This window comes from Maniola jurtina, chromosome 17 (assembly GCF_905333055.1).
Source record: "Maniola jurtina chromosome 17, ilManJurt1.1, whole genome shotgun sequence".
Taxonomy (NCBI): domain Eukaryota; kingdom Metazoa; phylum Arthropoda; class Insecta; order Lepidoptera; family Nymphalidae; genus Maniola; species Maniola jurtina.
Window position 1 is genome coordinate 1,427,093 of NC_060045.1, and position 11,483 is coordinate 1,438,575.

The 11,483-nt window shown below is 41.3% G+C and overlaps 1 protein-coding gene across 1 annotated transcript; it reads right to left on the reverse strand.

Moving 5' to 3' along the window:
* Positions 1 to 2,189: 2,189 nt before the first annotated feature.
* LOC123874011 (uncharacterized protein K02A2.6-like) lies at positions 2,190 to 6,315 on the reverse strand. Its single transcript, XM_045919154.1, has one exon. It carries the CDS (start codon positions 6,255 to 6,257, stop codon positions 2,190 to 2,192), a length of 4,068 nt encoding a protein of 1,355 aa, XP_045775110.1. The 5' UTR covers positions 6,258 to 6,315.
* Positions 6,316 to 11,483: the final 5,168 nt, after the last annotated feature.

Below are 11,483 nucleotides of genomic sequence, written 5' to 3' on the forward strand. Positions count from 1 at the left end.
CCCCTGCCAAGGCAGGGAGGTGAGTACCTAATGTGAGGCCCTAGTTGGGTCCCTGTCCTTGGGTGACAGGGGTGTGGACCTAAGTTGCGCTTAGACTAGTGTACTCACGGAACCTGGACCCTAGAACTACACTTCACTAAACACAACGCAGGAACAAATCCGATGGCAATCCAGAACACTTGCAGGGCACTGAGGCGAACACGCGCGAGGGAGTTCGAAACTGAGCGGTGGTATGCGTAGCGCATGGAAAGACGTCCGCACGGGGCGGAGGCCAAGCACGGAATCCATGCCGCTCCGCTGGACCGCTTCGCTTTTAAATACTATCGTGGCGGTGGGGTTCGGAAACGTCGACGACGTACGATGCGTCATTGAGGATTCTACTCGTCATTCGATCTATGAATTACGTGTCTCATTATTGCGCCGATATACATAGGCTACTAAAATCATAACCCTTCCTTTTTTTGTTTCAGATTTCCCCGCTCGCTTCGCTCTATCAATAAGTAAATACTCGAATTACTTACTTGGATATGCCGACGTCACCTTTACCAAACTAAATAAAAAATAAACCAACATTACGTTGTTTTACTAAATACCAATCTATCACTGACGATGAGACATAAAAGAAAGCTATATAGGTCTTCTTTTTGATCGCCTTCATCACACCCACATTATACTGTTATTTAATAGATAAAATTTATAGGTTGCTAATTTACCCTTATATCAATTAAAAAGAAAATGTAATAGTCACTGTTTTTAGGGTTGCGTACCTCAATAGGAACCCTTATAGGATCACTTTGTTGTCTGTTTGTTCGTCTGTCCATCTGTCCGTCTGTTGTGGCTGTCTGTCTGTCTATCTGTCTGTCTGTCTGTCCGTCTGTCCGTCTGTCCGTCTGTCGTGTCTGTCAAGAAAACCTATAGGGCACTTCCCGTTGACCTAGAATGAAATTTGGCAGGTAGGTAGATCTTATAACACATGTAAAGGAAAAAAATCCGATAAACGTGAATTTGTGGTTCAAAAATATTAAAATGTGGTCATGAACAATTTCAATTTTTAGAGCATGACGATAGCTATACCAAGTGGGGTATCATATTAAAGGGAATCTGAACATTTAAAACAGTTTTTTTTATATTTATCATGCAAAATGTCGGAAAAAATACCCTCGGTGCGCAAGTCCGACTCGCACTTGGCCGGTTTTTTAGTAAGTAAGTCATACTATATACAACCAAATATCCACATTTATTTCTCACACAGAATAACCCGTAGCAATTCGGAAATGTTAATGCGTTTGAGCGTAGAACTACCCAAGTGGAACTAAACTACCCCATATTAGAGACAATCGAGTGGATTTAACCGTTTTGAAATTCCCGCAACATTATTTCAATGTTTGAAGAACTAGTACCTATTTTAATAGAGTAGTAGATAATATTTTTACCTCATCATCATCATCATCATCATCAGCCTGTGGAAGTCCACTGTTGGACATAGGCCTTCTCTATAGAGCGCCACCACACTCGGTCCTCAGCCTTCCTCATCCAGCCACTTGTACCTCTCACTAGGTAATGATGACGACTTCGTCCGCGTGATCCGATGAATCCCGTGGGAACTCCTTGAATTTCCGGGATAAAAAGTAGCTTATATCCCTCTCCGACATGCAAACTATCTCTGTACTAAATAGATGCCGCCCGCGACTTTATCCATTTGGAGTTAGATTTTCTTAAACCTGCCGGACCTCTTTGTTTTTTCGGGACAAAAAGTAAAAAGTTTGTCAAAATTGGTAAAACGGATGGGTCGTGAAAAGCTAGAGATAGATAGACAGTCTTACGCATTTATATTATTAAGTAGTACTAATGGATTTTTATTTCAAAATACTATGAATTTTAATCCGTCACATCATGTACCATCTTGTGCCCTGCCTTCCATCAATTTGACAAAACAAGGGGTTCTAGTGTAAAGCCAGACCTAGAGAGATATAGGAACTTATTATTACACAAACTAGGAGGTACTTACGGTGTAATAACGATATTTTATTCAAATTGGAACGTAATGAAACAACGGCTGGATGCTAACTGACTGTTTATTAAGAAATGCACAAGTACCTGCATTGTGCAACATTATTAGTTGCTCCGAACACTACACTTTTCCCCCCTTTTTAAACCCAATAGAACATAGTTATCACATAGTTATTAAACTAGACCTTCTTCTTACGATGATATGCTCGCAAAGCTCTAGCGGACGCGCCTGGGGGCGGCGGTGTTGGAGAGTGCACATCTTCCGGCGCCTGCGTTTCACCCTCGCCCCCAGGCGACCCGACCGCGTCTTCGAATGTAACGTCGGCATCGCTATCCACCGCTACTCTTTCATCATCCTTCTCTCCCTTCTGCTCCGCTTCCTGCCCGAGGGTGCTAGTTCGCGCGAGAGAATAACGATTTTTTTTATTTACTTTAATTACCTGATCTCGATGCCTACGCCATTCTACCCCATTTCCCATATCCACTTTATAAGACACCGGTCCCGTCTGACTGACTACTACTCCCTCTGTCCATTTATTCCCTTTAGAGGAGTAATCTCGCGCCATTACTGTATCTCCTATACCCACTTGTCTCTGCATTCCCCCTTTCTGATTAATCTGGCGCTCTTGTGCCGAGCGCACGACCAAAGATACGTCGGGACGCAATGCGTCCAGTCGGCCCCGCAATCGCCGGCCTAGCATCAGTACTGCAGGGGACACACCGGTCGTGGCGTGTTCACAGTTTCTATATTGAAATAAAAATTTATTTAGGGCAGCTGACACATTTTCTTTGACAAATAAAGCGCGTTTGATTACTTTTTTAACGGTTTTCACCATATTTTCAGCCGCACCGTTACCCTGCGGTCGATACGGTGCCGTCGTTACACTCTTAATACCGTTATTAGCACAGAAATTCTTAAAATCTAAGGCGCTGAAAGGCGGGCCGTTGTCAGTTACGAGCTGGGCGGGCTGACCAAATCTAGCAAATAATGTCTGAAAGGCCAAAATCGTCGACTCCGCATCCGTACGTGTCATACTGATCACTTCTACCCACTTTGAATGAGCATCTAAGACGATCAAATATTTCTTACCTGCACATTCAGCAAAATCGGCGTGCACGCGTTGCCACGGGCAAAGTGGGTACTCCCAGGGATGAAGTGTGGCGCGGGGTGGGGAGTCGCGGACTATCCGACACGCTTCACATTCTCGACACAAGTCCTCGATATCGCGATCTAAACTAGGCCAATAGACATAGCTACGAGACACATTTTTCATTTTATTAATGCCCAGATGGCCTTCATGTATTTCCTTTAACACGCCTTCACGCAATGATGGCGGAACTATAATTCGATATTTATAAATTAAACAACCCAGTTCTAAAACTATCTCATTTCGCCTCGCAAAATAAGCTTTTTCCTCCTCGCCGCCCGCTACTGACGACGGCCAACCAAACATCACAAAGCCGACTATTTTACTTAATAAGGGGTCTTTCTTTGTCTCCTTACTAACGTCTTTAAAACTAATCGGCAAGTTCTCTTCGATAAGTTGAACATAGCTTACGCACTCCGAAGGGGTCGCCCGTCGGCACGGCAATGGCAGGCGGGACAAAGCATCGGCCGGGCCGTTGTCCGAGGAACGCACGAACTCCACCGTGAAGTCATACGCCGACAAGCGCGCAGCCCACCGCTGCAAACGGCTGGCGGCCGTCTGGGGGATTCCACATTTCTTTCCGAAAATGAAGCTTAAGGGCTGGTGGTCTGTGCGCAATATAAACTGTCTACCGAATATATACTGGTGATGTTTTGTAATGCCAAAGAAAATAGCTAGTGCCTCTTTATCAAGTTGGCTATAATTTTTTTCGGTATCATTTAATGTTCGCGAAACACAGCTAACAGGGCGTTCACTGCCGTCCGGATAACGGTGCGCGAGCACAGCGCCCAAGCCATACGCGCTGCTGTCCACGGACAGTACCAACGGCCGACCCTCTTCATAGTGAGCTAACACCTTATCACCCAACAGTGCGCTCTTGGCCCCCGAAAACGCGGCCTCGCAACGTGCATTCCATTTCCAAGTTACATCCTTTTTCAGTAACGCGTGTAACGGAAATAATAATGTACTGAGGTTCGGTATAAATTTCCCATAGTAGTTCAATAATCCAAGAAAACTTTTTAATTGTGTCACGTTTTCGGGGCGTGGTGCGTCGTGTATCGCTTCTATTTTATTCGGATCAGGGTGCAACCCTGATTTATCGATAATGAAGCCTAAATACTTCACACTAGGTTTCAGAAAACTACATTTACTTAACTTAACAGTAAAACCCATCGACCGCAACCGTTCAAGTACCGCTCGTAAATTGGCTAGGTGTGTTTGTCTGTTTGAGCCCGTCACACAAATGTCGTCTAAAAATACTACCGTTCCAGGAATCCCTCGTAATGTTTCCTCCATTAATTTTTGGAATTTTTCAGGAATGCATGATAACCCGAATGGCGTGCGGCGGTATACGAAAGTACCTATATGCGTGGTAATAGCAGTATAGGCTTGCGAGTCCTCGGATAACATAACCTGTTGATATGAATGCTTTAAGTCTATTTTCGAAAACTCTTCCCCCCCACTCAATGAAGCAAATAGTTCCTCAATTCGAGGCAAAGGATAAAAATCACGTTTTAATTTCGGGTTAATTGTGACTTTATAGTCTCCGCATATTCGTATTTCACCGCACGCTTTTACAACCGGTACGATCGGCGTGCCGTACTCCGAGTGGTCCACGCGGTACATGTACCCCTCGCGCTCGAGTCGCTCGAGCTCGGCCTGCACCCGGCCGCGCAGCGCGAGCGGCACCGGTCGGGCTTTCACATACACGGGTTCCTGGTCCGTGAGCTGTAATTGAATGGTCTTCTTACAAGTGCCTAACGTATCCGTAAATACTTCTGGAAATTCGGCGGTTAACCGGTCCACAAATCGATCGTCGGCTATCTCTTTTAATGTGATTTGTCTAACGTCTAAAGCTCGAAGCCAATCTCGGCCCAGCAAAGGTCGAGAACCGTTTTGTATTACATATAATGTCAAGTTAGGTACACGCACTTCCCCAACCGTGACATCTACATGCACATACCCCAACGACTCGATCTGTGTACCCGAATAACAACGTAATATTAAACTATCGGAGATTAGTTTTTTATGAGAAAAAAGTTTATAAAAAAGTTGATCACTAATCGCCGAAATACGACTACCCGTATCAATTTCACATTCCAAGAGATGCTCGTCTATTTGCACTTTAAGAAAATATGGTCCGTTACCTTTGGCTGCCAGTTCGAGGTTAAAGAAGTCGTCTTCCTCCGAGACACTTCCATCCAGCACACAATTATTACGCACATTAGACTCGTAATTACGCACTTCATCACACATTATTTTTAGGTGCCCGCGGCGGAGGCACTTATCACAATTAAATTGCACATATTTGCACTTGTTTGCCCGATGCGGCTTTCCGCACCGCCAGCACCGCACAGCCGCACCCGACTCCGCCGGTCCCGACGCGCCGCGGCCGCCGCGCTCGCCGCGCCCGCCAGCAGCGCTCGACTCCGCCGGTCCCGACGCGCCGCGCCCGCCGCGCTCGCCGCGCCCGCCAGCCGCGCTCGACGGCGCGCGCGCCGTGCCGCGCCGCCCGCTCGCATGATGCAGGCCCTCGCCTGCCTCGCCGCCTGCACTCGAGGTCGATGTCGAAGTCATCGTAGACCCGCTCACCTCCGCATGCTTTTCTGCAGCCTCCAACGCAAGAGCTAGCTCCACAGCCTCCTTGTATTTGATGTCTTTTTCGGCGAATATTCTAGACCGCATCAGTTCGTTTGCCAACCCTGATACGAACTGATCTCTTAAATTTTCCTCTAACATCGTTCCAAAATTGCAAGTTGTTGCCAGATGTTTTAAGTTGTGTAGGTATTCCGTGAGGGACTCGCCTGGACGTTGACGACGTAAGCGAAAAACATGGCGCTCGGCTATTTCGGAACGTTTTGGCTCTAAGTGTTCCGAAACCAATTTCACTAATTCGTCGAAACTTTTCGATTCAGGATGCGCCGGCGAACATAAATCGCACATCAAAATGTACGTCGCTTCACCCACGATAGTAATTAACAATGGCACTTGTAATTCATCTTTCACTTCGTTTAAAAGAATATACTGCTTAACTCGCCTTATATACGCGGGCCACTGCTTGGAATTTAAGTCAAATGGTTCTAATTTACCTATAGGCATTGTATTTTTACAATATTCACTTTAAAACGCGTGGTAAATTATATAAAATACACAAACTCGTCGCCCGTGGAACGTAATGAAACAACGGCTGGATGCTAACTGACTGTTTATTAAGAAATGCACAAGTACCTGCATTGTGCAACATTATTAGTTGCTCCGAACACTACACAAATAACCTAAGGTAGCACTATAATAAGATTATTAAAATCCTATCTTCCATCGTCTCTCACCAGGTCAATCCGTAAGGGTCTTTTGTACCTTCATACATGTCCTTTCGCAGGAAACGGGTTAAGAGGGTTTTGATACAGCGCGCTTTATTTCATAGTTCTTTGATTAAGATAGAACAGGGGCCCATAGAAAACGTTGGAGGATGCATAATTAGGACTTTTCAAGAGGTCGTTAGGACCGAGGGCCGTGGGCACGTGAACTAGTTTTGGTTTAAGTTTTAACCCGGTTGGTTGGTTAAGTACGAAATTATTTTTTCAAGTTGAGCCTTTTTTAGTTTTTTTTTTTTGTGTTGGTGAAATTTCGCATGGTTTAGACTGGTTTGTATTATACTTCGCTAATGGCGAGAGAATGTGAGATGGTTTTATGTATTTAGTTAAAAATAAGTATAAATCCATACTAATATTATAAATGTAAAAGTGTCTGTCTGTCTGTTACCTTTTCACGGCCTATTCATTTAACCGATTTTGGTGAAAGGTACAGGGACAGCGAAGTCAATGTACAGGGATGATAGATTGCATCTCGTAGACGCATATATTATAGTCTATCCCGAAAAATTAAAGAGTTTCCAAAGGATTTTTGAAAAACCTAAATCCACTTGAATGAATTCGCGGGCCTCATCTAGTCACTAGTGATCCATTATTAGGATCCATTATTATCTGACGATAAGTACTTAAAAATGTTGATATGTATTTGTCAAAAATTGTACCTACACGTATAAAATTTTTGGCCAATCAGTCTTAAGTAACCATTACTTTTTTTTTAAGCGTAAATCGTGTGCCAGGAGTAGGTACGACAATTGTGAAACGGGTGGGGTTTGAACCGGCGACTTTCGGATTTCAGTCCACTCCTTTGACCGTTCAGTTATCGAGGCTCAAATGGTCAACGGATTACAGAAAGGTTGAGTTACTTCGGTCATTAGAATATTCAAGGTTTGTTACATAGAAGACTAGCCGATGCCCGTGACTTCGCCCGCGTGGATTTAGGTTTTTTGAAATCCCGTGGGAACTCTTTGATTTTCCGGGATAAAAAGTAGCCTATGTGCTAATCCAGGATATTATCTATCTCCATTATCAATTTCAGCCAAATCCGTCAAGTAGTTTTTGCGTGAAGGAGTAACAAACATACACACACACACACACACACACACACACACACACACACACACACACACACACACACACACATACAAACTTTCGCCTTTATAATATTAGTGTGATGTATTTTATGGCTTATCATAAACATCATATCCTCAATTTGAAGGTAAATTATTCCCTACCAACGTACTCACTAAGTTTAGGCCAGGGATGGCGAACTATTTTGGGTATGGCATGGCATGCATGGTTCAAAATTAAATTTAAAACTGTCAATCGATCTGTCCTTTTCATATTACATTAGTAAGAAGAGGATGCGAGTACTTTAAAATTTAGTTGTGCTCAGAATATCTTCTTCTCCCGGCAATCTTAGAAATCCTTGTTCATTTTGAAACCGTCATAAAATATCGAAAGGTTAAGTAGCCCTGCTTCTAATTAACGAAATAATAACTAAACAGGGCCAGTGGAATAATATTAGCAATTTAGCAAGGGTGAATCTCAAACGTGACTTTATAATTACGTCGTTATTCCTTCTGTGGCAGCTAACCGTTAAAAGCCTGATAAGGCTGCCTTTCCACCAAACATGCTAAAGTGTAAGTATTAAACCTTTAGATAAAGGCACGGTGTTATCTTTTATGAGCGCTAACTCGCCAACAAACAGCTGTGCAGTCTGTCAATCCGCACTGCGCCAGCGTGGCAGACTATGGCCTAAACTCTAAACCCTTCTCATTCTGAGAGGAGACCCGTACTCAGTAGTGGGCTGGCGATTGGTTGATCATAATGACGATGATATCATTTGACCTCGTGATGGTCAACCGGTTAAACTGTATACTTATGAAAGTATACCTAAGAAGTACCTACATATTTACTTTTACTTTATTTATAAGTAAACATGTTCTTAATGTAATCACTTAAAATCTCACTTTCCCACTTTGAAATTGATTCAGAAATCCAGTTTTAATGCTGTTACATTTGTAGCCATTTGTAACATTCGAGTAACTTGACATTGACATATATTTTCAATTTCGAGCCTTAGGTACGTTTTACATCATGGCGGCTTAGGTTTAGCGTAAAGCTTCGATAAAAAGTGGCGCAAAAATACAGGAAAAATTCTAGAATTGCCTCGTTCTAGTGACTAGCATGTTTAACTGCAGATGATGAGGTCCTGAGTTCGATTCCCGGGTTTCCAGTTAGGTATTGGGATCATAACTTCTTTTGAATTAAATCATCAAATGTATGTAGTATGTACTCATTATCTTCATTATTTAAAATCATAAATCATCAAATTTAATTCAAGATACATGATTTCAACTGTAAAAAAGCATTAAAATATATGTTTTTAGGGTTCGGTACCTCTAGAAAATCATGAACAAATAATTATACTATTTTCAATTTTCAAAGTAAGACAACTATACCAAGTGGGATATCATATGGGCTTTACCTCTAGATACATTCTAAAACAGATTTTTTTTATCAAAATAAATAACTAATATGCGATAAAACGCATAATAGTTTTTAGTTTATCGTGCAAAATGACGGAAAAAATACCCGAGTACGGAACCCTCAGTGCGCGAGTCTGACTCGCACTTAGCCGGTTTTTTTACTTAAAAAGTGTTGAATTTGAGTTGTTCCCTTTACAACTAGAGGCACACGGTTTACAAGCTGGCGCCACAGGTGAAACTAGTGCGAGATGAGCACCGCCCATTTCCTGGGCACAGCATTAACTGGACACTCGGACAGACTAACGGCATTCCTGTCTAGATAGCTCGAACAGCACGCGTTTAGGCTAAAGATACGACGGCGATCAGACAAATCGTCAGCCAAAATGCATGCGCTACGACAAGAACTTGTTCATGTAGCCGTACTTGGCTAGCGTGGTAGACTGTAGCCTAAACTCTTCACATTTTGAAAAGGGACGTCGCAGTAGTGGACCGGTGAAGACGATATCGATTTAAAAAATAGAACTTCGTTTAAAGTTTAAAAAAAAAGCGAAGTTAGAAAAATTTTTTTTTTATTCATTATAGGCATGCGCTTGACCACAATCACACCTAATGGAAAGTGGTGATGTGGCCTAAGATGGGACGCGCCTACCTTGAAGATGTCTATTCACTCTTCAATATTCAGGAATCTGCAATTTTTGACAAAAATATTGAAAGTACATAACTCTTATATGTGGTCATCGATAGAGTATTTCGTAAGATGTAATAAGCAATCAAAACGAGAAAATAATAAATTTATGGTTTTTTACGTCAACTTTGTTTTCTTTTCAGTTTATTTTAATATTATTTATTTAAAATAAAATAAAATATATGTTTTTTTTTACACCGAGTTTTTATTGGATTTTAGCTAAACGTCTAAAAAAATCGTATAGCTTATCGTAATTATTAAAATCTAAAGTCGAAGAGAAAACAACTTTTTGTGACAAAATTAATATAAATTCTATATAATTTCATGTTTTCATTATCTATTTACAGACGATATTATCTGTGCCAGGAATGCTATGACCATTTCTTGTCATGTTTTTGCTAAACGGTCATTAAATTTTCTTTTAACCAGTTTAAGGCAAGCAAAAAGCTTGTATCTGCTTTTTGAATATATTTCTTGGGATTTATAAAACTTGGTGGCAAAATATGTTTATAGAAATATTTTTTTTCATTTGTTTATGAAAATATATTAAATAATACAAAACACATAATGATAAACACATAAAATTAATAATTCTTTCAAATTTTACTCTATAACCACAACTTATTAATTTAAATATCAATATTCAAATCCAAACTACCTATTTCATATAGCCAACTTATGACTAATTTATGACTGCCGTACATTATTTTACTACTTACTTTATTGTTTTCAAAAGAGTGGTTTAAAAGTTCGAGGTTTACAGCCTCGATAGCTTAACGGTTGAGGAGCGGACTGAATTCCGAAAGGTCGGCGGTTCAAACCCCACCCATTGCACTATTGTCGTACCCACTCCTGGCACAAGCTTTACGCTTAATTGGAGGGGAAATGGGAGTATTAGTCATGATTAGCATGGCTAATATTCTTTTTTTTTTTAAATCTCCTATTTCTATATTCTAGCCAAAGCGAAATCCCAAACTTCCTTCGCAATAGTTTACTTTTGACAAAATTCTAAAATAAATAAACATGGTAGGAACTAATTTTCGGCTCGGTCGCATATCGGTTGAGTTGGCACAAAAACTCATTTCCATCACCCCATAGCGTCAGCTGTTACAACATGCAGTATTGACCCACATTCAAACACACATTTTATTCTGTTTTACAGACTTAGAAAAAACTGTGTTTTAGGGTACCGTATATTCAAAAGGAAAAACGGAACCCTTATAGGATCACTTTGTTGTCTATCTGTCTGTCTGTCTGCCCTGTCTGTCAAGAAAACCTATGGGGTACTTTCCATTGGCCAAGAATCATGAAATTTGGTAGGTAGGTAGGTCTTATAGCACAAGTAAAGGAAAAAAACCGGATAACCGTGAATTTGTGGTTATATCGCAAAAAAAATTATTTAAAACTGTGAATTTGTAGAACGTTATATCACAAAAAACAATGTGTTCATGAACAAATAAAATTAGTATTTTCAATTGTCAACGTAAGATAACTATACCAAGTGTGGTATCATATGAAAGGACAGCCACTAAATGTTGAAAACAAAACTGTGTAATAGGACACAGCAAAATAATTGTACCTAGATAGGTACCAAAACCGTATTTGATTAAAAAATTCCGATCAATGTAAAGCCCAAGCCGATACAAATTTCGATAGCTAACATGGGGTTTATTGCATAACACAGTCGCAAATACAGTCGCCTTTAAAACTGAAGATAATTGCTTCATGCGTCCCGTCCAAATCTTCAAGTCAAGAGTGAATAGGCAACTTCTAGGCAAGC